Genomic DNA, 25159 nt, shown 5'->3' with positions numbered 1-25159 from the left:
AAAATAAGTCAAACCAAACAAAATGTTTGTGAGAGCCGGCAGCCTGAGATGAGACCAAAGCTCTGCGTCAGATCACAGCACAGTGCAGTGCATCTAAATCAATCCATTATTTATTAGCACACTCCATCGAACCACAGGAAGAGGGAACAGGACACGGCTGGGTTGAGCAGAGCCGTGCACATCAAGGATGGATCTTGGATCTTATGATCCGAGTCAATCAAAGCCGCTATGTTTTTCCATTCGGCCTTCACCCTCTGATTCTCGGATGTCAGTGTACAATATCCTGATTGATTAAACTTGTATGTTTGACTGTGTCTCCGTCCTGAAGCGCCGGTGGTTATGTGTTGTGTTTTGCGTGGGTACATCATCTCCTGTTAACATGTTTGTTTGTATTTTACTGTCAGACCAGAGTTTCTCACAGCCAAGCCCGGCCTCAGCCCCCCAGCTCCCAGACAAAACACAAAAAAACCTGCATCGCAGCGTTTTATTCTGCACACACGCTGTAACGATGAGCCGCTGCTTAATCCCCGTCCTCGGCAGGTGGGATCAGCTTTTTCCCCACAAAAGTAAAAAGCTAAAAAACTAGATCCGCAAGCTTGAACTTGAAACCAAAGTCACGCTGACCCAGGGCAACCAGGAGGACGAGGCCATCGCTGAACAGGCCGTAAACTGGTGGTTTAATAGTCTGCTCCAACCACAGGAACTGTGGAGCACATACTATATCCACATCTGTGTCAGAACTATCCAAAATAAGTAAATTAGTGTTAATGTTTCCTAGTTAAGATACTGTTTTGTGCAAAACACTTAAAACCTAAAAGTAAAAGAGCTTCCACTGGACTTTGTGTCAGATCGGGGTCCACATGTCCAGCGTACCCTCTCTGCTGATCCATTTGTGCCGGTGTGGCATCACACAGTTCAGGTGTGGTGTAATAAGGTTCGATCAGTTTCACTTCCTGACTTACCAGCCCCAGAGAGCCAGACAGTGATGGCCTCCACCCTCCACAATCGTTGCGCTAAACTGATTGGCTCAACACCTGTGGTCGTGCCCATGAGAGGGGAAGACACACATGCAGCTTTATCTGCAGCTCACCTGCAAAGCTGAGACCACCAGCCTCAGTCAGAGACGCTCAAGTAAATCATTTAAATCCGATACTGATATCAATGGAAACCCAGCAAGCAGCCTTGTACGTGGCCCAGCTTTACCTGTTGCTTTGACAGCATCTTTCCAAACACCAAGCTGCTTCTCACATGAAGAGCTCAGAGGTCGCGATTCGTTCAAATCACTCAGAAACTGCTGCAATAATTTCCTCCCGGAGGCGGAGGAGGCCTCGAGGTGTGACTGGCTTGGGTGTGAGACAGGTGCTGAGTCTTCTCCTGTCCAATCCCCCTCTGTGTGCATGTGTGTGTGTGTGTGTGTGCGTGTGCGTGTGTGCACGTGTACCCTGTCCCGCCCCTGCAGCCTACATCCACTCCAACCAGATCATGGGCTGGGGAGAGAAGGCCATTGAGATCCGCTCCGTGGAGACGGGACACCTCGACGGAGTTTTCATGCACAAGCGAGCTCAGCGACTGAAGTTCCTGTCGGAGAGGAACGACAAGGTGAGACTGCAAACACCTGGACAGATGTGTAATCAGTATAAGTAGTGGCTGAGTGGGTAAAACCTAATAAGCGGTTAGTGCTATGAATCCTGAGGTTCTCTGCTCATAGTGAGAAGAACTCTCTGGTCTTTTTCCTCGGTGGTTCTTCACCTTGTTCCAGGTTTTCTTTGCCTCGGTGCGTTCTGGAGGCAGCAGCCAAGTCTTCTTCATGACCCTCAACAGAAGCTCCATGATGAACTGGTAACCTTTCTCCTGCGGCCGACAACCCTCCTCCTCCTCCTCTTCACTCTGAATATCTCCCGCCACCAGAAGACAGGGCTGGAGAGACGACAGGAGGACAACTTGTGTGTGTGTGTGTGTGTGTGTGTGTGTGTGTGTGTGTGTGTGTGTGTATATATATAAATGTGTGTGGCTGTTTGTGGAGGATAAACAACAAGCTGCTGAACAGACGACTGAACAACTCCAGGAAGAGTTAAACCACAGGAGTGTGCCCCCCTCATATAGATACCCCCCACCTGTAGGGGGCACTGCAGGCCTCGTGGATGGTGTCACTGCCTGCTGAGTAAAGTTAACTCCTCGTACTGTCAGTGGACAAAGCCTTCACCTTCCCTGTGGACTGTTCGATTGGAATGATGGTTGTTCTTGAGACTTTAAAGGACACTGACATCATGCCGAGTAGCCTTTGACTTTCCCATTGGATTGAATGGGAAGCTATGGAGAAGTTCTTTGTGTAGCACATCATTGATTTTCTTACAGGGTGTTCACACTGCGAGTACGTTGGTAGATTTGTCGCTCTACTCTGCTTCGTAGTGGTGATGCAGGTGTTGTGACTGCGTTTCCTTCAGCCAGTTAGACACCTTGTACTGCGCTGTGTTGTTGTAGTGAGTCAACATTAGCTGGATGTTAAGGAAGCACCACCCAGAGGAAGAAATCAGGAGACTATCATCAACTTAAGTCTCTCAAAGGAAAAGTCACTTAGTGCTGAATGAAAATTACTTTGCAGGCAACTCAGAGTAGATCCACACTAAGCCGGCTGAAGTATTTCCCTCCCGTTTGGCCTTGTCTCCACACCAGTTTTTGTCTCAAGTGGATAAATCAATAAACTCTAACAAATTGTTGTACTGTGCAGGAAACAGCAGCAACTCGATGTTGGCTGTGATGCACGGTGAAGTTTCCTCTTCAGTGTGTGATCTCGGCTGTTTCAGACAATCGTGAGACAAATGTGGGGAAATCTAAGTCCTAGATGTCACTGTGACACATTCGCTAACAGCTGAGTTAGAGCTTTGCTGGCCAAAGGTCTGGCATCAAAAATCTGACAGTGTCAGAAACCAAAGTCGAATACAATGACTATACAACTGCTGCTATGACCCGTGTTTGAAAAGCAGCCAATCTACATGTGGAATGAAATGAGACAAAACACAGTGGTGATCCCACCGAACGTTAAAACATTTTTCTGACCAGCACTGTGGCCACACCGTGTTTATTTATGCACTGGAGCAGTGCAGATGGATGATGTGAGCTCATGACCTGTGTCTGGTCTCATCAGTTTTTGTTTTTTCTTTTCTGATTCACCAGACGTTCACTGCTCCATCGCCTGAGAAATGACATCATACAGTCTGACACAGGTTATGACCGAGAATCTCATCACAGTTAATCTAAATAAGACTGTCCTCGCACAGTGTCAAGACACCTTAGTAAGAGATGTTTTTATTCAGGTGTGTGAGTGTGAGCAGAGATCTTTACACAACATGATTCCACAGTGACCTGGCTTAGTGTGGAGAAACTGTGAACCAGCCGGTGACTACTCTGAACCAAAAGCCAAATGTTGAACTCAGATTATGACATTTCCCGCTGTTGTTATCATCTGAACCACATCTCACAGTGATGACCGGTCGATTGAATCTCAATGCATGTTTCCTGGACTAACATCTTGTAGCAAAAATTAAAGATGGCTTCTTTGCGCTGTCAGATATTTTCATTATGAAGCAAAAACACATCAGAGGGAGCAGAGGTGCACCGACCTTGAAAAGTTCAGCTGTGGCCGACACGCTAGCCGTTTCCCTGATCTCTGTTCTCTGTGGGAAATGAATGGACCTGCTGTGACTTGATGGCGGTGTTGCTCACAGTGTGAACACTCATTTCGAGCGCTGCTGCTGCTGAAACACCTTCTATGTCTCTTCGTCAATAGGAGAGAAAAATTCTACAAACAAGCAGTTAGTGTGACCAGGAGAATGAGACCTTTTACACTTGTCGTTGTGGATGCTGCACAGTCGCTTTCAGCTACGGTGTCCTGGTATGTTTTTTGGCAGGGGAAGGAAGGTTGTAGATATTGTATTATTGCTGCAACAGCAACACAATAATAAAATCTCCACAGAATTTCTCACAAGAAAAACTTGGCCGTAGAGTAGTTGCCACCTTCTGGAAGTTTTTAGTTTTTCTGCCCTTTGTTCTCTCCACCTTTTCCTGTTCTGTGTGCACTGCACTTGTGTAAATACTCACTTTAATGTTAAGGACAGACTTTGCAAAACAAGTGAGAACATTGAAGAAAAAAGTATCGGTCTTGCTTTTTTTGCCATACCTCTGTAAATCTGTCCGTTCTGTAGTTTCTGTCAGATGGGAAGTTTTTCTGAGCGAGCCGAGCGAGGACTTACACAAACGTTTGATTTGGGTTTGATTAACGCTCCGAGTTCACTCTTTTACTCTGTAGTTCATCACTGTTTATTTAGTTGTGCATTTTGCATGGTGACATACGTACATGTTTTTCCTGTCGTCACTTGTTATGAGTTGTAAGTTTAAGGCAATACACTGGCAGGAGCTGGACAGTGAGACACAAACTTTCTACACGAGCCCTAAAGCATTTTTCTCACAACACTGAGCTGGTAATCGAAAATTTTGAAATTATCAATTTCACTTCAGCTTCAGATAAGTCGAGATTTACACTGGATAACTTCACATTTTCCATTAAATTTGAATTTTAGGCCTTTATTTTTTTGGTGCTCATACCCACGGCAGCTCATGCAGAGCGAGCAGGGCAGGGCTCAGTGTCACTTTGGGTGCCATTTTCTAGTTTTGGGGCTTGACCCTTTGGTGATGCTCAAAGATTGTGATCAGGCTACAAGAGAGGAAAGTGGTTCATCTTTTACTTGATATTCTTTAACTGTTCATTGATCTCAAAGGATGCGATAGGTGTAAGCGATGCCGCTTCAAGGCCAGCTGAAGCCTTTTGCATGTGCAGGATGTTAACGTTAATCAACACCCTGTGAATAAAGGTCAGGAGGCAGGGTCAGTTTGAGAAACCATAGATAAAAACATATATATATATAAAACGTATATATATATATATATATATATATATATATACACTGTAAGAATTTTCGTTATATCTTACTGATCATTTTAGAGAAAGACAAAAAAAATCATGTTCACTTATTAAAACCTAGTTGTCTTTCTACAGAATAGAGAACATAGCTATAAGAATTTCTAAAAAAAAATACGATGTTTTTATTGTGGTATTATTTGTATTTGTATTTCAATTTTTGTACGTATCAAGACTGTGAACGTATGTACGGCTGTCAGCCTGTGAGCGTGTGTGTGTGTGTTTGAGTGTGTAGGTGAGCAAGTGTGAGCACAGGTGTGTGACATGCATGTGAGTGTATGTTTTCACCTCGTCTGAATCACTGGAATCAGTCAAAAGACAACCTCAATCTGGTAACACACATCTGTGATGTTAGAAATTGTACAATAAATGTCCTCTCCTTGTACAGCAACAACATCTGCTCTGTCCTCTTCCTTCACTTCTGATTTTTACCATTATGCTTTCAAACAATAAGGTTTAATTTGAGGGAAACCAAAGATTTCAAACTCTTGTACTCACTTTATTAAAAAGTACATGTTATCGACTACGCTGGATTCTTTGGTTTCCTCATATCGGATTTTGACAATCACTGGTTGACACAGCTGATGAACAGATTAGTCAATAAAGAGAAAAAATATATAATAAAAAGGTAAATAAAAAATATTGCTGGTTATAGCATTAAATAAACTTACTATAATAACAATGTAAAGTGTAAATGCAAAATGCTGAAAATTGTGAGAAATGCAATCGCAATTGTCCAAAGTGACACATTCACAGTCTTTATTGTGTCCATCCAACAGTAAAAACCTCAAAATGTATTAAAATAAGTTACAATTATTAAATTAGTCAAAATGAAAATCAACAAATCTTCACAGCTGAGAAGCTGTAACTATGGACTTTTTGCATTTTACATGAATAACTTAAATTATTATAGAATTCTCTCTGATTCAGCTCCGGTCGTGCATACTGTAGTACTGTTTAATTCATATTTTATGAGCTCTTCATATCATATTATACTTAATAAGTGGTAATGAATGGTAGGGGGTTGGAGCACCTTCCTATCCACCACCACCAGTCCCGTATTTGGGATCTGGTGAGCTGCCGGGTTGCCAGGTTTGCTTCAGACCTGGCATCCCTTTCTGCCAGGCTGCAACCGGAACACATAAACGCCCCCCCCCCCCCCCCTCCTCCCCCTTCTCTTCCTCTACGGATGCTGCAGTAAAGTTGGCCGCGCGTGCGCATTTTCGGTCCTCTTTTTCTTGGAAGGTAAGTGTGGCATGGCGCGTGTTTCTGCCTTCGGGGGGATAAACGGAGGACTTAACTGTTTTTTAAGTGAACTCATAACCGATTCAGAGGTACTAAAGTAGTCGTGGAGCGGTTCGGGAAGCCGGGGAAGTAGTTATGTATTTTCTGGGCGAATGTAGTCGGTGGCAGGGCAGGGGTAGGGTGTGGGTGTCCGTGTTCAAGCTAACGTTACCAGGCTGAATCAAAGGGACATGCGGCCTGCAGCGGCGCGGTCGGTGGAAGTCGCTTGTCATTCTACGCGCTAATGTCTGCTTTTTTCCCGCCTTCTGCGTCTCCTCCGACGATCTAATGTTTATTATCAAAGCTTTATAACAGCATACGCGCCCGGTTATGTCGACCGAGCGTCAATTTGTTGCTTTTATTTGGACGGAGCTGAATGGACGTGCTAGCTCGACTAGCCGCCGTTAGCTTCGCATTAGCTAACAGTCGGATAACGGGGACTCGGAGCTAGTGAAGCAGCGGTGCATGTTGGCTGTTTAAAAACCCCACCCGCACATTAAGCATATCATGTTCATATAAGTTAATTCAACGCAAATGTTTTAAACTCTAAGATAACTTCAGCCAATGCTAGCGTAATTGTTTGCTGGCTTTGTACCGTTATCTCGTGGTGTTGCACTTGTAAACTCCAGGCCGGCTAACTTGTTACAGCTGGCGCTAATGTGATTAAAATCCAGAGTAAAATCAAGCATTTAACGTCTTCCTCGAATTAGTGTCTGATGTTCTCAAAAGTGTTGTAGTCTGTCGTGACAGCTAATTAGTTAATTTAGTTAGTAATGGCTTCTGAAGTTAATGTTTGCTAACAGATTAGGGGTGACGCAGCCGCCCAGCCTCGTGTTGAGCCGGGACGTTTGTCCGGCCGTCCATATTCCGGTGTTACCTCACGGTTTTAGGTTTATTTTTATTTTTCCGGATTTAAATTAATCTGCACATCGTGAGGATGCCACTTTCCCCCGAGCTCTCGCGATATCGATTAGCAAGGCAGCACACCGCGGGGCCCTGGAAAGGCTGCAGCGGTCCCGAGTGAGCCCGGGACAGGGCCGTCAAACTGCCGTTTAACCCGTTATATTTTGGAGAAATCCGGACTTTAAAACCATGTTGTTGTGGGACCGCTACGTGTTAACTTTTGTACCCATCGCAACACAACAGAAGTCAAAGCCAAAATTAATTTTCGGATGGTTTCAAACATAGATTAATTGCAGAATGTGATCGTCTTTATGTCAAGTCACAGTGGTTGGTCTCTGTCACATTTTAATGCATTATGTGTCTTAGTTTATACTAATTTGATAATAATTAGATCAGACTATTGTTATCATATAAAAAAGTTTCATTAACAAGAGAAGGGATCAGTAAAGTACTTTAGTATGTTGGAATATTTACTTGAATGAATAAGGATGATATCAGTATTTGATCCTTAGAGCTCAGAGTGCTGCCAATAAAACATTTTCAGTGTGTTAATATGTGAATGTTGTCCACAGCGCCCCTGACCCATCGCACCATGGCAGATCCCGATCTTGACTTCCAGACTGGCGAGTCTGGCGCCTCCGCCACCTATCCTATGCAGTGCTCTGCTCTGCGTAAGAACGGCTATGTGGTGCTGAAGGGACGTCCTTGCAAAATTGTGGAGATGTCCACCTCCAAGACTGGCAAGCACGGGCATGCTAAGGTAAAATTATCCTCAAAAGTATGATTATATAGCCCCTTGAAACTCAGCAGTAGTGAGTTGGCAGCGCAAAGTTTTAAATGGAAAGAGAGAAAACTTGACTACTGTCAGAGATGTGCCCCTTGGCAGAGACCTGAGTCTCAGCTTGGACCTGAAGGATCTCAGATTTCAGACCAGTCTGGTTTATGCTTTAGTAATGCACAGTCTCCTTATCTGTTTCTTTAAACACAAGAGTGCTCCCACATGTTCTTTGACCTTTTCTGTGTCTTGGTTGCAAAAAATGGAAAAAGGAAGATTATGTCTGTAAATGTTCAAAGTTGTTATTGTTTATTTAACACAGTGTAAATTAAAGTTTTTAAAATTGTTTTAAACTTTAAAATTTCCTCATGTCTCACTGTACATTCAGTTTAAACGGGTATTGCCCCTGACAGATTTCTGAAACACTTCAAATCACTGTTTAATAAACTGAACTTTCTTTTGCAGGTTAACCTGGTTGGTATCGACATCTTCACCAACAAGAAGTATGAAGATATGTGCCCCTCCACCCACAACATGGATGTTCCCTCCATCAAGAGGATAGACTACCAGGTGCGCAGGCCGTCCAAAACATCTGTGGAACTTTCTGTCACGCAAGTGTCACAGCAGATAACTCAAAGAATGCATAGCTCAATTAGAAAGGACATGTGACCGCTGTCGTCTCTGCCCGCTGAAATGCTTGATCACATTTATTTTCTTGAGCGTAAAGTTCAGCTTGGGGCCACTGGAAATGGTGACGGTGGCTTAGGTTTTCAAAAAAGCTCACAGCAGCTAAAGCTAAGCAGAGCTAACGTCCACTTTCTGGTGTCTTGTGAGCATGAATTTCCTGAAAAAGTTTTGGTAAAACATTGTCATTAAAATTAAAATCAGGTTTTTGTGGTCAGATTTTACTTAAAGCAGAAAATGTACCAGGTTTTCTAGTCCGTGCGGAAAACGCATTTCAGCTAACTCTTAATGTGAAAAATCAGCTTTAATCACGTTTACCGCCTCCAGTTCTTAACATGTTCCTCGATCCAGATTTAAAAGAAATATCATGCTAACATTTCTGTGGGAGCAAAAACTACATTGGCACATGACTGAAATTAATGCAGACATAATGTGACATTGCAGGTCAATTCCTGGCCCCCTCTGGCTCGCTGGCTGCTGCGTGTTTCACACTGCTGTCAGTGCAAGGTTTTTTTAAGCCTAATTAAATGACTCACAAATAACTGCCTACATCAGACTTTGCTAAAGCACAATCAAAATTAATTGGCTTCCTAAGCTGTAAAGTCGCCGTCTGGGTCTTTTGAAAGATGGGTGTTGTGTAGTAAACGCAGAAAGCGTTCGATGTCACGCCAAGTGGGGCTGTGGCCAAGAATCAGGAAGTGAGCAATTTATTTATTTATTTATTTATTTATCTGTGAAAACTAATACACACAACACTGGAGTGGTTTTGCTTCAGGAAAACTACAAACTCCTGCATCAAATTAGCTCAACCAAGAGCGGCACCATAACCTCAGACAGCCATGAAGTTCTGAATATTACATGCCTGACACAAGCAGTGGAAGGCCGAGCTTTTGTGTTGAGTTGACTTTAATCAGTGTTAGTGTCTCTCGAGCTTTACCAGTTGTTAATTTGGTGCTTGTGTCCTGTTTTTTACTCAGATGGTTTAGCTATCGTATCTGAGATTGAACCTGATATATTTATTTTATTTTTTGCTGCGTACAGAGATCAGGCGTACAGTGTCTGCATCCTTCACTCTGCTGTTGGACTGATACTAATGACACTTACCTTAAAAGGTGATGCAGAAAGAAGTGGGGTTATAATTGATGGAAGCAGGTGGAATCTGCCTGTTTCAGTCATTTACTGTTATTAAAGTTTGACATTTTTGAAAGACATGGCAGTGACAGGACAACGGACTCTGAAGTGGACAGTATGTAGTCGTTAGCTTTGATCTGCTCCATTGTAAATAAATAAACAGATCTGTTTACCGCTTATATTAAGGTCAATAAAAAATGGCAGTCTATGCTGCAGTCTGTACAAATGTGTTTGTTGACAGTTGTTTGTCTTCACCTTTGCAGTTGGTTAACATCAATGAGAACTACATGTCCTTGATGAGTGACAACGGTGACATCAGGGAGGACCTGCGTGTCCCTGACAACGAAGTCGGCAAGGAAATCGAGGCAAAGTTTGATGCGGGTGATGAATTCATGGTAAGTGTCAAAGCTTCGAGCTTTTAAAGTCTTTGAGACAGATCTTCTGTGGTAGCACTCAGAGGTGTAGAAAGATTTCTGAGGGTCAGTCTAATTCCTGGGCCCTGAACATTTTCAATCATGTCTTTGTAGTCGTGTGAGGACCTGACACCTGAAACCACGAGATGTAAATGATGACGGCAGATTCTTGACATTGTTGGCAGCAGCAGGAGCGTAAATGTCATGTTTAGATGAAGCAGAAATTTGTCGTTTGTGTGTTTTTATAGTTTTACCACTAAATTTCACACTCACACTGAAAGCAGAGACGATGCTGAGTCCAGAATTAGAGCAGAAAGTCGCCCCACGGGGAAAATGCGAGGAGTGCGAGCTGCATGTGTAAAGTTTCAGATGATTGACTCGAACATGTTGTGTGCTCTCCGCAGGTCACCGTGATTTCTGCCATGGGGGAGGAATGTGCTGTCGCTACCAAGGTCTTGGCCAGCAAATAGGGAGACGGACTTTGCTGCCCAGGCAACAAGCACCACCCACAACCAGTCTCTTGCATTCTCATTGGTTCTGTCACCAAAGCGTCGGCCTTCACAGACAACCTCAATCATTCTGTTGTGATTTCTCTCATCATTGATCTTTTATTTTCTCCCCTTCTCGTTTCTCTTTTCCATTGCTGTTGGGAATGTTCCACTGCAGCTCGCTGCGTGGTCCTCTGCCTGATCACTGAGGTTTTGTTTGGTAACAATCTACTTTATATAAAACAACTTCAAAAATAATGATCAGTTGCTCATTCCTGCTTATTTTTGCCTTCAAAGTGTTGGTTTTGCCACTCACATTCCTGAATGTTTAAATAACAACGGGATTCAGCTTTTGTATGATTATTTTTTATATTCTTTAGATTGAATATAGCAGGTCTAAAGCCTTTTAGAGGGAGGGGAGGGGGAGGGAGGGAGTTTTTGAGTTGTTAAAGCAGTGGGAGGGAGGGTTGCCCCTGTAGATACTAAATTCTGGTTTAGGTTGTCCCTGTAGCAGCCATACCGCTTTCCAGCATGGCCTTTGCTCTGGTTCCTGAGTGGATTGGGCGCGACAAGGTCCGTTTTTCTCCTAATCGCTGGGATTGATGGTGGCTAGCACTTAAGAGCACTTGAGGTCCACCCCAGCATGTCAAAGCTCTAAAACCAAGAAAAGAGAAGTGTTTTTTTTTTTCTCTCCCCCCAAGAACAGAAACAAACTTCAGTGATTTACCCTCGTGATGCCAGTCTCTTGTCTGTGTAGAAGTTTGAGGGGCGTGAGGGTCCTGTGCGCTCACACCTCTCGTTCCCTGGGGCAGTCGAGGGCTCGCCCCGCTGCCCCGGCCATCCCCCAGTAAATAAGGAGTGTTCTATTTTGTTTTGAGAGGCGTGAGTGTGTAGTGGTGTGGGCCTCCGAAATGTGGGAGGCGGTTTGCAGTGAGGTGTGTGTTTCTTTTGAGGGACTCAATCGGGTTGGGGAGGGTGGAAGAATTGCAAACTTTTTGTTCACTCGAGGCCTTTGTCACCTGACTGGAGATGGCAAAAATAAAACGATGAAACAAATGGACAAAAACTGCAAACTATGTCTGTCTGGTTTTGTCTCTAAAATAAACCTGGTAATCAGAGTTTGAATAAAGGGTGGACATGCAGTGCTTAAAAAAATAATAAAGATTATGTGCTCAAAGCTACAGGGGACGTTTCTATTGCTGAAGATTTCTTGATTAAAGTATAAAAAACTTGTGCTCCAGCCTTTGTAGAACTTTGTTTCTACCATTTTATGTTCTTTAGTCCTTTTAAAAAGAGCCAGTGATATTTACTGGGGTTACAAAAGTGAAAAGTATATTTAAATGTTACAGTTTACTGATTATTAATTAACTGAAGTACACTGGCACGACTCACGAACAAACTACTCCAGTTGTAAAGGTTAGCTGTGGGTTGTACAAGTTTCAAAATTCATTCACTGCCTGTTTAGATCTTTTTCTGAAATTCTGCATTTCTCTGAAGCCTAAAGTCTTTCTGTGAAGCTTCCTGCCATACTCCCCAAATATGCAAAAATATGCCTTAGTACACTACAGTAAACCTGTTTTCTTGCGTCAGAGCTACTCAGCTGACAGATATTAGTATTGTTTTATGAAGTTAATGTGGACAAGCTGTAGCCTGTTGATTCCCAAACAGGGCTGCATGTACCTGAGGTTACATTGGAAGATTGTAACTCAACATATGCACATTAAAGCTTAGGAGAAATGTGTGATGCTTAGTGTACAGTATACAGTGTCTCAGTAATGTACCAGTGAGGGTAGTCTGCACAAGGCACTTCCATCTGTTAAAACAACTTCACATCAAGTTGTCATTGTACTGTTTCAGTAGATAAGAGAATAAGTCAACTGGCTGTGTGAAATGTATCTGTATGGATTCACAGAGACATCAGTTCACCACAGCTGGAGTGTTTTCCACGCAGTCAGAGTCCATATAACCACCCCATCTTTTGACAGGACACCTGTGCTTATCTGAAAAGGCTGTGGGGATATTTTGGACATATTACAGGTCCTGTTTGTGAGGCTGGTTCATCACTCCGTTCTTTCAGAGCAGTGAAGGACAAAGGGACAATGCTTCTGAAATTCAGACAAGTAAAACCATGGAGTCATAAAATGGATGCCCAGAGAATCAGCGGTGTTACTGCACTTTTCCTTCCGTGCTACAGCATCGTTTGTTGTGCGTCTGTATTTGAAGCCATGGCAGCACAGCAGAACCGTACAGTAACAGACACACCCTGCCTGAATGTCTCAGACTCTAACATGAGGATGAATCATTCATTTGTGCTTGCCTGCATATCTGCACACTGAGCCACACATGGCAGCACAATGGAAAGAAGAGTGCATGTTTTTTTTTTTTGCTTGCTTCTTTCTGTCCATGTTCATCTGACCTGTTGTGGGTCCTCTGACTCATCAGAGGGATTTTATTTTCTCTCTGTGTGCTCATAGAACTGCAGCTGAATGAATGGGGCTGGTGTGAGGGCCAGGGCAGAGCAGGGACGGCGTTTGTGTGTGAAGAGGTTGCCAATGATTAACCAGGCTCAGCAGGTTTATTATCAGGGTGTGTTTGAGCTGGAGTTGACCTTAGGACTTGCATCGTCCGACACAGACAGCTGCTGAAACAACAACAACAGGCAGAACTTCCACTCTGAAGCCCTTTGTTTTCAGACAAAACTTAGCTGAAGAGTGGTGAAAATCAGATGTGACTGTTGGTATTGCAGGTTCAGTGGATACAGTAAAACTAAAAGAAGCTGAACTGGAGCCCTGCAGTGGCAGCAGTGTGCGCACAGCTCGTTAAATCGAGCCATTTTCCAGATTCATGAGTGGAAATGTTTGTTTCTGCGCTGACACTGGCTTTACCATATATGGTAAGGGCGTACCAGGCAGTGCGTGCTACGTCACGGCTGCGTAATCTCCGGTTCTCCCTTTCCCGTCCGATCCCCTAACATGGCGCCGGTGAGTTTAGCAAGCTGCTCCTGAATTTAGTCAATTTAACGTTGGTTTCTTTGCTTTTGCGCGTATTCAGCTGTACTTACCTACTGTACTGAAGACAACCGTGAATTGTACAGCTACGTGTGTGAATTTGAACGAGTTTTAAAAATGCGTTTCATGAGTTTTAGCAGTGGCTCGTAATAGTCCTGACGTTTGCCGACACGTGTTCCATTCATTTGTCTGACAGGAGCCCGGACTCCATAGAAATAAAATGTGTTTTCAATAAGAGCAGTGGTTTTCTCGCAGTGTACTGTAAAACTTGTTTTTTTCTTGTCAGTTAACATGTAATTTAAAGTCCACTGGTCAATTCGGTTTAACTTTTTACGAGCTAACAGTTTAATAGCTCCAGAAAATTGCACTTTATTGGCAGATGTCTCTAATATTGTATAACCCTCATTTAAAGAAGCGAGCAGGTCCTGTGCTACAGAGTCAGCTGTGCAAAGTGTATTAACATAACAGTACTAAAATGAGTGCCTATTGATGTAGTAATTAAATGTATGCTTTGGCTTAGTAATATTTATTCACCAATTTTACTGTGAGAAAAATGTTTTGTTTGCCACATGTAACTGTCCACTTAGTTTTTAGACATATTTCCTCAGTGTAATAATATAATTTGTTCTTCCTTGGTAAGCATAATTAAATAGGTTAAATGGTTTGAAATGTCTGGCAACACCTTTTAGGAATTAAAAGTGATTTTAGAACATTGGGTTTTAATAACTAGAATAGCAAATGTTTTATAAAGAGAAACTACTGAATAGAAGAAGTAATAAAATATGAAATAAGTCAAAGATCATGATAAATGGAGAAGAAAGGATAGTGTAAGAAGTTCTGTAGAACATGTTGTGTGATGGTGGGACATGTTAGATGTTTAACTGTCTCTTCAGACATGCAACATAGAGATGGTGTTGGTCTTATGTTATACACATGGTTTGTGATCCTGACGCTGGTGTTTTCCATCGCAGATAAAACAGAAGAGGCCGACTGTTGGCAAGAAGGCCAAAAAGGGAGCTGCATGGAAGTTCACCTTGGACCTGACCCACCCTGTGGAGGATGGGATCCTGGACTCTGCAAACTTTGTAAGTCTTAACTGCAGCTGTTAAACCCTTTAAGTGACGGAGACTTCAGGTAATTTTCAGACCTCGAAGTCAGGAATTTTTAAATTAGGAAATTTTTGTAAAAACCCAGTGGAACATTCTTCTTGCAGCTATAATCATAATTATTATCTAAAAACCTTGTCTGTCCCATGAGGAAATGATTAAAAGGTTAATTTAGTGATCTTTGCGAGCAGCTAACCCTGTGTCTGGACTAGGGTTCCCTTCCCTAGCTCCAACTTTACTAGGGTTCTCTTCCCTAGTGCGTCACTATGCTCTGTTCAATAGGAAACCTTCCTCAAAGAGAGGATAAAGGTCAACGGAAAGACGGGGAATCTGGGTAACATCGTCCAGGTCGGCCGCATGAAGAACAAGATCAATGTCACGTCCGAGAAGCAGTTCTCCAAAAGGTGAGACGTGACGTACTGCAGCTTCTGAGCTTCAGATTGTTTTTTTAGAACTCAGTGTAGATGAAAATCTGTAAAATACTTTTATTCCACTTAAAAAAAGTCTGAATGAAAACAACCCCCTCCCTCCCTCCCCCTGCTCAGGTATCTGAAGTACCTGACAAAGAAGTACCTGAAGAAGAACAACCTGCGTGACTGGCTGAGAGTGGTGGCGTCGGACAAGGAGACGTATGAGCTGCGTTACTTCCAGATCAGTCAGGACGACGAGGAGTCCGAGGCAGACGAGTGAAGGGCTGCAGCAGAGCGCCACAGCTGGCTGTGTGTCAGCAGCTGGAGCGAGACCAGAGAATAAATGTGGAAAAAGAAAAAAGCTTTTCTGTCTTTTTATTTTGATCTAAAAGAAAAAATCTCAAAATCTGTCACATTACTTCCATATAATAACGAGGTAGGTTATGCAGTTAGTTGGACCTAACCTGTGTTTTGTGGCGCTTACCTGTGTTTTTAATGAGGGTTGTGGAGCAGTACACTAAATGCCCACTAGGTGGTGTTACACACTCGAGGCAGTTCAACACACTTGCATGTTGAGTTTGTGGTCAGACGTGATGTGAAATGTTGGACTGTACCTGAAGCACATGAGACAGGTGCTTTAGGTACAGGACCTCAGGTGTTTTCAGTTATTGGCCCTGACAGGAAATTAGCTCACAGCTCACATCCTGTCACACCTTTGTTATAGAGGTTTTCACTTTGTGCCTTGACAGAAAATCCCGACCAAAACCCTGATGTTTATCTTCACACTGAAAAGGATAAGTGTGTGGGGGTGGGGGTAGTCCTCAGACTCTCACATATCCCATGAGTCTTAGTTATTGGTGCAACGTTAAAGCCTCATGGGAGCTGTAGTTTTGAATTATGACATAAAAGAAACCAGGTGTTATATCTAATGAGATGTTCCAGTTTTACTGTAGATTTCAGCTTAACAAGGTAAATGTTTTTTTTCTTGAATCCATGGACAGAAAACACTTGCACTCGATTCACCTTAAAAAAAAAAAGATTCACAACCAAAGAATCTTTTTCCACTTAATAAAATCTTTCACAGTTCAGGCTGGCACAGGAGACAGTGTCCGTCTCCCTGACCCTGAATGAATTGCTCCAGGCTGCCAACAAAAACCTTTATTCCCTTAAACAGAAAAGGATGTTTTGCTTTGCCCCTGTGTGTGTGTGTGTGTGTGTGTGTGTGTGTGTGTGTGTGTGTGTCTGGATACACTCCAGTTCACTCATCTGTTGTGTATAAAGTGCGTAGCCTCAGGAATGCGTCCACCTTCAGCTGCTCTGCAGTCAACAACGACTGGTGGCGTCTCGAATCTTTCTAAAAGGATTCACACAGTTACTGGATCTGATCACATTCAGACGCTCGGTTAAACTCCTCTGAATCACAGCAGCAGCATAAAACCCACTGTCAGGGCTTTTCCACGGGCAGGGTGGTGCTGGGACCACTAACCAAACCGAACCTTGAAGCACTGAGGGCAGAGCAGAATCAGCTTTACCCCGGTGCCTGAAATCTGCTGATTCCTCACTGCTTTATGTCACGAGGACACGGTGACAGTGTAAATATGTAGAATTCACCTGGGTGACCTGGGTCATCGTGAAGCATTGTGCACCACATTTTAAGAGTTTTGAGGTTGACTGGGTAAAAGACTGTTCCCAGCAGAACTAAATACAGCATGGAGATAAATAATGCACCAAAATACGCTGGTCCACCTCTGTGCATCTGCTCTGTGTGTAACCGTGTCTGCAGGTAACTCTGTAAACTGACTGTGGATCAGATTACCTGCAGATTACAACAACAATGCAGCGCAGGCATACAGCCTCCGAACATATACAGTGTGTACAGACTGAGTCAGTTTAGGCTTGGGCTCTTCAGGGCTGGAGTGCTCAGTTTGGTAAATTTAAGAGTGCACATTACAAGCCTGTGTGAATGTGAATGATATGGGTGTTTACCAGATAGGGGGGAGTCTAACAGGAGACAGGAGTGAGTTGAATTATGGGAAATGTAGGATCCACTGGTTTTCTACTTTGGCCTATCTCAGCCTCTGCAGCTTCTCTGTCTCATGAGTCTCTTGTGTGCAAAATAAATGAAATTAATTGATTTCTTGAAAAATTTCAAAAGCTAATTTTCCATTGCATAGCTGGACACCCCCCCCCCCCCCCCCCCCCCCCCCCCCCACCCCGACACACACCTGGCCAGTTCCCACCCCTGAAAGACAGAAGCGTCACCTATGGCAGCCACATACACACACACACCCCTGCTCGGTCTCAGGTGTTGAATATTTTATCAGCCTGGTCACATGGTGTCAGGTCTTGATGATTAACGCTGCCGTCTCCTCTCGTCACCATTTCCTGCAGGTCTGCAGAGGACGGGGACTCACGCCTCGTGAGGGGAGACACACAACCAGTGAGTGTTGCTAGCTGTCTGCTCAGGTGTGCAGTGTAAAGGTGCAATGTATTTGTCAGCATTCATAGGCTTCAAACTGTCTGTGCTCTTCACTCTCTTCAATCCGACCTGTTGATGTTTGTCTGCTGTTGATCTCAGTCCAGGTGTTGATCTCAGTTCAGGTGTTGATCTCAGTCCAGGTGTTGATCTCAGTCCAGGTGTTGATCTCACGTGTCTTTTCCAGTGTGAAGCAGCAGTTTCAGATTTGTCAGGAGTTGGTTCAGGTCTATACGTGGTTCGGTTTTAGCCTCCGTAGTCGTACCTTTCCGTTGTGAAAGTGGATCCTTGGTCTTCATTAATGTTTCAGAGAGGGAGTCTCGCTCTAGTGAGTGAGGAGAACAGCTGATGGTATCCCTTCATCACCTGCTGGCTCACGTCTTCAGGGTTGGACAGGTATATTGGGCCGATATTGGCCTTTTATCAAAGAATCACGTTGTGGCCTTTCAGTGTTGGTGCAAGTTTAATTATTCAATAACTAATTCCTTCGGATGTGATGTTCATCAAACCTTTTACCTTTCTGTGCCTCCGCTAGGATTCTTTTCTGGAGACAAACCTGAGACATTGGACGGCTGATGAAGAGGCTCATGATGAGAGTGAAAGAATGATAGAGGGAGTGACAGAAAAAAGAAAGGAGGAGTGAGAAACACGCAAACAGGTAACAAACAGGTGTAGTGATGGCGGCGTGGCTGGGCCGGGTGTCTTTGGGTGACAAATGGTACAACATGTACTCCCGCCTGCTGCGGACCAAACCGGTGGGCTCCATGGCTCACAGCTCGGACGACCTCACCGAGCTCGCAGAGGGGTCAGGGGTCGGCCTGGCCAAGGTCCTGACCACCGTGGACCTGGTGTCGCTCGGGGTGGGCAGCTGCGTCGGTACCGGGATGTATGTGGTCGCCGGACTGGTTGCCAAGGCCATGGCCGGGCCAGGGGTCATCCTGTCCTTTATAATCGCAGCGGTGGCCTCCATACTGTCAGGTGAGACGCCAGGAGGTGACAGAGCTTACATCAGTCTGTGATCACTGACTTATTTTCCTTTTTATAAGAAAAAATGTCCTAAATTCTCATTTCTGCATTTTTCCGTAAGGTGTGTGCTACGCAGAGTTTGGTGTCCGGGTTCCCAAAACGACCGGCTCGGCCTACACCTACAGCTACGTAACGGTCGGAGAGTTTGTGGCGTTTTTTATCGGCTGGAACTTGATCCTGGAGTACCTGATCGGCACGGCGGCCGGGGCCTCTGCTCTCAGCAGCATGTTCGACTCTCTGGCCAATCACAGCATCAGTAACTACATGATAACACACCTGGGCACGCTCAGAGGACTCGGTCAGTGCGATCAGTGCGTTTTGTTTCTAATAGGAGACAACAGCCTTTTTCCTGTCTTCAGTGTTAGTAAAGCAAGTGCTGCTGTGTCTCTCTGTCTCAGGTAAGGGTGAGGACACTTACCCAGACCTGCTGGCCCTGTTCATCGCCCTGCTGGTGACAGCAATCATCGCTCTTGGTGTGCGTAACTCAGTGGGCTTCAATAATGTCCTCAATGTGGTCAACCTGGTGGTCTGGGTCTTCATGATCATCGCCGGACTCTTCTTCCTCTCCGCCAGCAACTGGGAGGGCGGCAAGTTCCTTCCCTACGGCTGGTCGGGGGTGAGATGCTGAACCACTTCCTGATGGAATCACTGTTCAGATCAAACTGGAAAGTGACATGTGATCTGTTGTTTCTGTTCAGGTGATGCAAGGTGCAGCCACCTGCTTCTACGCCTTCATCGGCTTCGACATCATTGCCACGACCGGAGAGGAGGCGAAAAACCCAAACACCTCCATCCCGTACGCCATCACCGCCTCACTGGTCACCTGCCTCACCGCCTACGTGTCGGTTAGTACGGTGTCATGCTTGTGTAGAGCAGGACAGACAGTATGTATTTGTTACGTTACACCTGACTGTCCTCTGCGCAGGTGAGTGTGATCCTGACTCTCATGGTTCCCTACAACCTGATCGATGGCTCAGCTCCTCTCATGGAGATGTTTGCGGTGCACGGCTTCCTGTGGGGGAAGTACACCGTGGCTGTGGGCTCCATAGCCGGACTCACGGTCTCTCTGCTGGGCTCTTTGTTCCCCATGCCCAGGGTCATCTACGCCATGGCCCGGGACGGACTGCTGTTCAGGTGAGAATGCATGAGAGGCCGTTTGAATTTGATTTTATCGACCCCCAAAGAGTCTGACTCCGTGCTGAATGTGTGTGTAGGTTCCTGTCACACGTGTCTGCGCTCACACACACTCCGGCGGTGGCCTGTGTGGTGTCTGGGAGCTTCGCCGCCCTCCTCGCTCTGCTGGTGAGCCTCAGGGACCTGATCGAGATGATGTCCATCGGCACCCTGCTGGCCTACACCCTGGTCAGTGTGTGTGTGCTCTTACTGCGCTACCAGCCTGACGAACAGGCCGACACACACCAGTTTAACTCTGGGGAGGATGTGGGCGACCTGAAGCCCCCGGACGACGGAGCCGCACCAACAAAAGACGACCAGATGCTGATCGAAGGCTCAGGCGGTGACGGATCTTCGTCTTACCACGCCGGCGGGACGGAAGGAGAGGGAGATGATTCTGATTTCCACACAGGCCACGCCCCACTGTTGAAAAGACTCCTGGGAGGTCATTACTACACCCTACGGCTGCGGCTGGGAATGCCCGATGCATCGGCCCGGCCCACACCCGCCAGTGGCCGTGTAGTGACCCGATGCACCCTGCTCCTCTTCCTCATGTCCTTCCTCCTGTGGTCCACCGTCATATTTGGCGTTGAGCAGGGAACAGGGGCCGGGGCAGTGTTTTCAGGGCTGATGGCCACAATGATGGCGGGTTCCATGGTAAAGCTTTTAATTGTGATCATACAGCAGCCAGAGAGCACACGCATCCTGCCCTACATGGCGCCCTGTGTGCCCTTTGTCCCCGCAACGGCCATATTGGTCAATAGCTACCTCATGCTCAAACTGTCTCCACTCACCTGGGCCAGGTTCACCATCTGGTGCCTCATAGGTGAGTTGTGTTATTTTCTGCATTTCTGATGCAGGTTGCGCAGCACTGACTTAGAGCGAAGGTCAGTTGTAGCTTGTGATGAACATGCTGTGCACATGAAGCCGTGCCTGTGGGTTTTGGTTGCAGAGGTTTTAACAGATACTGTCTGTCCATCTTCAGGTCTGTTGATCTACGGTTGTTATGGAGTGTGGCACAGCACGCTGGAGCTGGACGCCCGCGAGCAGCAGGCGCACGCCAGCTCCTACCAGCGCTTCGACGACCACCTGGACGACACCTTCTCCCCTGACGACGACCTTTACCCCAAGGAACAGGACGAGAGACCCTACCAGGGCTGGTCTGCCCCAGAGGAGAGAGGATACCACCACCAGCAACATAACCAGTACCATCAGGAGAACCAGTATGAGGACCAAGAGGGGGAGCAGAACGAGGATAGTGGTGACCAGTATGGATACCAGTCTGGACCAGGAGGCCAGTATACAAGCAGAGGTGGCAGGTCCAAGGGAAGGACCAATCACGGCTTTGAATCAGGTGAAGAGGAGGACTGAATCTCACTGTGTTTGAACACGTGACTCCAACACGTTCAGCCGAAGTGGTTCAGTTTTCACCTGGTTTCTGTTCTGCTGTGGGAGAAGTCGTGAGCGGTGCACCTTCCCACAGTGGAGCGATGTTATCCCTCACTCTCAGTGGATGATTTTCCAGACTGAAATCTAGAAAAATGAGTTTGTTCTGGCTTTGTGAGGCAACTTATCCAAGCAGATTCCATAGGAGGCAGGATTATAAACCTCAGGGACCAGTGACCTGAACTAACCGGCTCACGTGACGAAGGTCTGGTGGTAGCTTTGTTCTTCATTCATTCATTCATTCACGCTGCTGGCAGTCGATTTCACGTCCTTCTCTTTTAACTGTTTCACTGAGTTTCGGTACATGAGTAGAAAAAGCTGATAGTTTGGTTCGACCCGCTGAGGATTACTGTTACCGCTCAGGTTACTTCTGCCCGGCTGACCCAGCAGGGTCTGAACTGCTCTCTGTGCAGGGGAAGATTCTCAAAGTCGCATTGGTCTCTTCTTGTGGCCGTTCAGCTTTGTCTCTGTCGCTGTTTTATTTGTTGTGTGCTTTGTTTACCATCTTCTGACAGTTACTTGTGTGTTGTTGTTTGGGTGAATGGTGTTTACGGTGACAGCGTGAGGTCACGATGAATAAATGTGTCTTTTTGAGTGAAACGATTGATCCTGAAACTCTTCATCAGTAAAAATGATTTGAAACTTTTATTAACACCAACTGATCTGACAATACAGCCACAGAGTTAGTACATACTGATTATATTGGGAATATGAATGATGATATATGAATTAAATGAGAGCAGCTGATCTCACTGTGTTTAAAAAAAATTACAAACATGTTTGTGAAATTCAAAGTATAAGAATGATTAAAAAACATTAAAATCACAAACTCTCGACATAAAAGCAACAAACACGATGAAACAACCAGATTAAACAAAGCTAAAGATATAATGAACAATAAAAAACTGCAGGTTCCATCACAGTACGAACTGACAGGTTACTGACAGATGGATTTCAACATGGACGCTGAGCTGATCTAGTTTTCCAGACAGGACGTGATTAACATGAGTTATGTGTCATTGAAAACTGAGGTCAGGGTCAGTTACACAGGCAGAAAGCCAAGAAGAAGAAAAAAACCCTTCCCACTTCCTGTCAGGAAGTGAACCCCACTGACCACAGCTGAAGATACTGTACGTACAGCAAATTTAGCTTAGAATTACAGTTTAAAGGCACAAATCTGTAGTAGTTTTAATGAATAAAGATTTTTTTCCAGGACGAGATGTTGCTCGGAGGCTTTCGTGTGTTTGTGATTGGCTCCTGTTCAGTCGGAGCCTGTGGATACTGTTCCTGTCTGACTGCGGAGTTTAACACAGCTCAGTGTTTGAGAGTAAAACTGAACCGTTCAATACATTTAGAGAATCATAGGTGGATATAAGGACAGTCACCCTGTGAGATTCAATTAAACCAATGAGATTATGTCTGCATCTACAGTTGCTCTTGAGCAAGGCACTAACCCTTAACCCCTACACACTTATTATAAATCAGTTGTATCAGCTAAATGCAGAAGTTGACTGTAATCATACACAGTCCATGAAACGAGGGGCCAGAGAGCTGCGTTTCACACCACTGCGCTCTTGGCGTGGTTGGCGGGGGGGTCCATTGGCGTGGCCGTGCCCCGCTGTCTGGAGTAGTAGAAGCTGTTCTCTCTGCTCGGGGTCCAGAGCTCGGCGCCGTGGCAACACAGGATCATGGAGCCGCCCACGAGACAGAGGGCGGAGCCGACCCAGCCGGCATACAGAGAGAAGCCAAAAGACATCAGGCCCTCGTTCTGGTGAGCGCCGATGGGGAACCAGATGGTCGATATGATGCCACACACAGCTGGAGAAGACAAAAAGACAGAAGAGACAGGGAAGAGGTGGTATTTTAAGATAAAAGTGAAAATGTCCTTAGACCTGATGTAATATCTGGACATTTTAGGCCTAAAACACTGTTTGCGTGTGCATGAGTGTCTGTATGGCGTCTGTCCCTGAGGATTTTGACAGGAACTACCTGTCTCATCCTACAGGAAGCAGCCCAGTCTGACAAATGAACCCGGTCAGGATGAGGCCTGAGCTGACAGACCCTGACCCTCCGTCCAGTCCTCCCTCCTCCAACAGCCGGGAAAGACCCGAGAACTGCACATCCTCAAACCACTGTGCTGACATCTGGAAACAAAACCGTCCTTAAAGCTGAAAGACTTAGTGTCCTGCCTGTCTGCAGCGTCTGAGACCACCAACAACACTACATGTATATATGTGTTTTTTGCACCTGTGAGCATGAATGTGTGTGTGTGTGTGTGTGTGTGTGTGTGTGTGTGTGTGTGTGTGGTGGGAGGTCTCCTCACCCATGAGGATGAAGAGGACGCCTCCCACCCGGGAGCGGCGCAGCTTGATGGCCGAGGTGTCGTTCGGCAGCCGGATACAGGCCATGGACATGAGCACGAGCAGCATGGCGGGGAGACCGAGCAGACACGCGGAGATCATCAGGGCACGAGACGTCTGGACGTAAGCTGAGAGAGAGAGAGAGAGAGAGAGAGAGAGAGAGAGAGAGAGAGAGAGAGAGAGGGGAGGGGGGGGGGGGGTCTTATAACTGAAGCATCTGTTTGGTTTAAATTTTTTCAACACAGCTCAGCTCTGGCACTCTGTCAGGAATGCGCACACACACACACACACACACACACACACACACACACACACACACACACACACACACACACACACACACACACACACACACACACAGAGCTAAGTATAACACACACCATTGGCTGTAACGACAGATTCTTTTCAGACAAATGAAACAGCATTTTACACATTAAAGTCACTGATGTGTCATCTTTTATCCATCCCTCCATCCCTCATCCATCCCTCCATCCCTCAGTCTCACCGGGCAGTGTTAGGATCTGGTTGAGGGCCACGCAGTGATAAAGCGACGGGGAGATGACGCACTCCGCCCAGAGGCCCCGGGAGCCCAGCTCGTCCATGCGGATGCAGGTGGCCACCGTGTAGTCACAGGTCCGGACCCAGTCGTTGGTGGCCGTGGCGACGATGACCCCGACCCAGCCCGCGCAGCTCGCCGCGCTGCCTGTGAGCTGCCTGCACATGTGCGCCATGTGGAGTCTCCGTGCGTTTTTACGCGCTCCAAAGAAAGAAAATCACTCCGTCTTCTAAGTCAGGGAGGACGTTGGACTATTTATTTATTACTGCAGGAATGAAAAAATCCCATCTACTGTTTCAGAAAATGAGAAAACAAATAAATTTATGCGCCAGATGTATTGGAAAATATTCAAAACGCAGAAATGAAGTTTCTTCTCTGCTTAGTTTAGAAAAAATGAAAAGGTGACCTGTAACTAAAGCTACTCAGTTATAACTAAACTAATAATTAATAACGAAATATTTCTCTCAGTTTTAGATGTGATTAAAGAAAATGTTAAAATCCGTTTTAAAAAGTCGAAATGAAGCTAATCCTGCTGAGTCCGTCAGTGCGCATCAGGCTGATGAGCAGAAAAATGCCAAGAAGAAGATTTATCGTTGGGTGTGGTGAAAAAAACACTCTTCAGTCCAAAGTCTGAGCCAATCAGAGCGCACATGAGACCCTAACCTAAACCAGATATGCAGAGATGAGACAGACAGAAAAACAAAAACCTGAATCCATCAGAAAACAACAGACACAGACGGACCTGGAATATCTGGCAGGAACTTTCCCCAATCGGAGATTCTGCCTCTGAAAAAGCATCAGGAAGGAACCGAACCGTGACGCACGGATTCAAATCAGCTTCTGAAAGTTTATAAAACCCAGATTTCTCTTCATGTGCCACTCACCTGTCTCACTGTGGCCCTCTGCTGGTGTTCACTCCGTCCACATCATCTACAAACTCCTTCA

The 25159-nt window shown here is 45.5% G+C and overlaps 5 protein-coding genes across 10 annotated transcripts in view; 4 read left to right on the top strand and 1 right to left on the bottom strand.

The window, feature by feature from the left end:
- Nucleotides 1-5369, top strand: part of tnikb (TRAF2 and NCK interacting kinase b) — a 36679-nt gene extending 31310 nt beyond the window's left edge. For all 6 annotated transcript variants that reach the window (XM_041065629.1, XM_041065628.1, XM_041065632.1 and 3 more), the window contains 2 exons: nt 1460-1599; nt 1760-5369. In XM_041065629.1, the coding sequence (XP_040921563.1) occupies nt 1460-1599; nt 1760-1843 (224 nt within the window). In that variant the 3' untranslated portion in view covers nt 1844-5369. The remainder of the gene's footprint in view (nt 1-1459; nt 1600-1759) is intronic.
- An 829-nt stretch (nt 5370-6198) lies between these two features.
- Nucleotides 6199-11726, top strand: eif5a (eukaryotic translation initiation factor 5A). The gene is made up of 5 exons (XM_041065776.1): nt 6199-6220; nt 7735-7922; nt 8403-8507; nt 10016-10147; nt 10570-11726. Exons 2-5 carry the CDS (start codon nt 7755-7757, stop codon nt 10633-10635), a joined length of 471 nt encoding a protein of 156 aa, XP_040921710.1. The 5' UTR covers nt 6199-6220; nt 7735-7754; the 3' UTR covers nt 10636-11726.
- A 1786-nt stretch (nt 11727-13512) lies between these two features.
- Nucleotides 13513-15534, top strand: rpl22l1 (ribosomal protein L22-like 1). The gene is made up of 4 exons (XM_041065782.1): nt 13513-13634; nt 14633-14746; nt 15050-15171; nt 15313-15534. Exons 1-4 carry the CDS (start codon nt 13626-13628, stop codon nt 15455-15457), a joined length of 390 nt encoding a protein of 129 aa, XP_040921716.1. The 5' UTR covers nt 13513-13625; the 3' UTR covers nt 15458-15534.
- A 2796-nt stretch (nt 15535-18330) lies between these two features.
- slc7a14b (solute carrier family 7 member 14b) lies at nt 18331-21223 on the top strand. The gene is made up of 7 exons (XM_041065657.1): nt 18331-18631; nt 18741-18977; nt 19078-19295; nt 19378-19524; nt 19605-19813; nt 19894-20678; nt 20838-21223. Exons 1-7 carry the CDS (start codon nt 18331-18333, stop codon nt 21221-21223), a joined length of 2283 nt encoding a protein of 760 aa, XP_040921591.1.
- Nucleotides 21224-21919: 696 nt separating this feature from the next.
- cldn11b (claudin 11b) lies at nt 21920-24970 on the bottom strand. Its single transcript, XM_041065764.1, has 3 exons — nt 24164-24970; nt 23622-23786; nt 21920-23116 (listed from the first exon to the last, which is right to left on the bottom strand). Exons 1-3 carry the CDS (start codon nt 24387-24389, stop codon nt 22857-22859), a joined length of 651 nt encoding a protein of 216 aa, XP_040921698.1. The 5' UTR covers nt 24390-24970; the 3' UTR covers nt 21920-22856.
- Between the last annotated feature and the right edge of the window lie 189 nt (nt 24971-25159).

This window comes from Toxotes jaculatrix, chromosome 20 (genome assembly GCF_017976425.1).
Source record: "Toxotes jaculatrix isolate fToxJac2 chromosome 20, fToxJac2.pri, whole genome shotgun sequence".
In the NCBI taxonomy this organism is placed as follows: Eukaryota; Metazoa; Chordata; class Actinopteri; family Toxotidae; genus Toxotes; species Toxotes jaculatrix.
The sequence above is the reverse complement of the archived record's forward strand: the minus strand, read 5'-3'. Positions and strand labels throughout refer to the sequence as shown.

Excerpts from the sequence above, each read along its gene's own strand:
- rpl22l1 (XM_041065782.1), top strand. Across the intron at positions 14,747-15,049 it reads TCCTGGACTCTGCAAACTTT|GAAACCTTCCTCAAAGAGAG; the intron begins GTAAGTCTTAAC and ends TCTGTTCAATAG. Across the intron at positions 15,172-15,312 it reads GAGAAGCAGTTCTCCAAAAG|GTATCTGAAGTACCTGACAA; the intron begins GTGAGACGTGAC and ends CCCCCTGCTCAG.
- cldn11b (XM_041065764.1), bottom strand. The coding sequence starts at position 24,389 with ATGGCGCACATGTGCAGGCAGCTCACAGGCAGCGCGGCGAGCTGCGCG. Across the intron at positions 23,787-24,163 it reads CCAGATCCTAACACTGCCCG|CTTACGTCCAGACGTCTCGT; the intron begins GTGAGACTGAGG and ends TCTCTCTCTCAG. Across the intron at positions 23,117-23,621 it reads CGTCCTCTTCATCCTCATGG|CTGTGTGTGGCATCATATCG; the intron begins GTGAGGAGACCT and ends TGTCTTCTCCAG.
- slc7a14b (XM_041065657.1), top strand. The coding sequence starts at position 18,331 with ATGGCGGCGTGGCTGGGCCGGGTGTCTTTGGGTGACAAATGGTACAAC. Across the intron at positions 18,978-19,077 it reads GGGCACGCTCAGAGGACTCG|GTAAGGGTGAGGACACTTAC; the intron begins GTCAGTGCGATC and ends TCTCTGTCTCAG. Across the intron at positions 19,296-19,377 it reads TTCCCTACGGCTGGTCGGGG|GTGATGCAAGGTGCAGCCAC; the intron begins GTGAGATGCTGA and ends GTTTCTGTTCAG.
- eif5a (XM_041065776.1), top strand. The coding sequence starts at position 7,755 with ATGGCAGATCCCGATCTTGACTTCCAGACTGGCGAGTCTGGCGCCTCC. Across the intron at positions 7,923-8,402 it reads GCAAGCACGGGCATGCTAAG|GTTAACCTGGTTGGTATCGA; the intron begins GTAAAATTATCC and ends TTTCTTTTGCAG. Across the intron at positions 8,508-10,015 it reads TCAAGAGGATAGACTACCAG|TTGGTTAACATCAATGAGAA; the intron begins GTGCGCAGGCCG and ends TCACCTTTGCAG.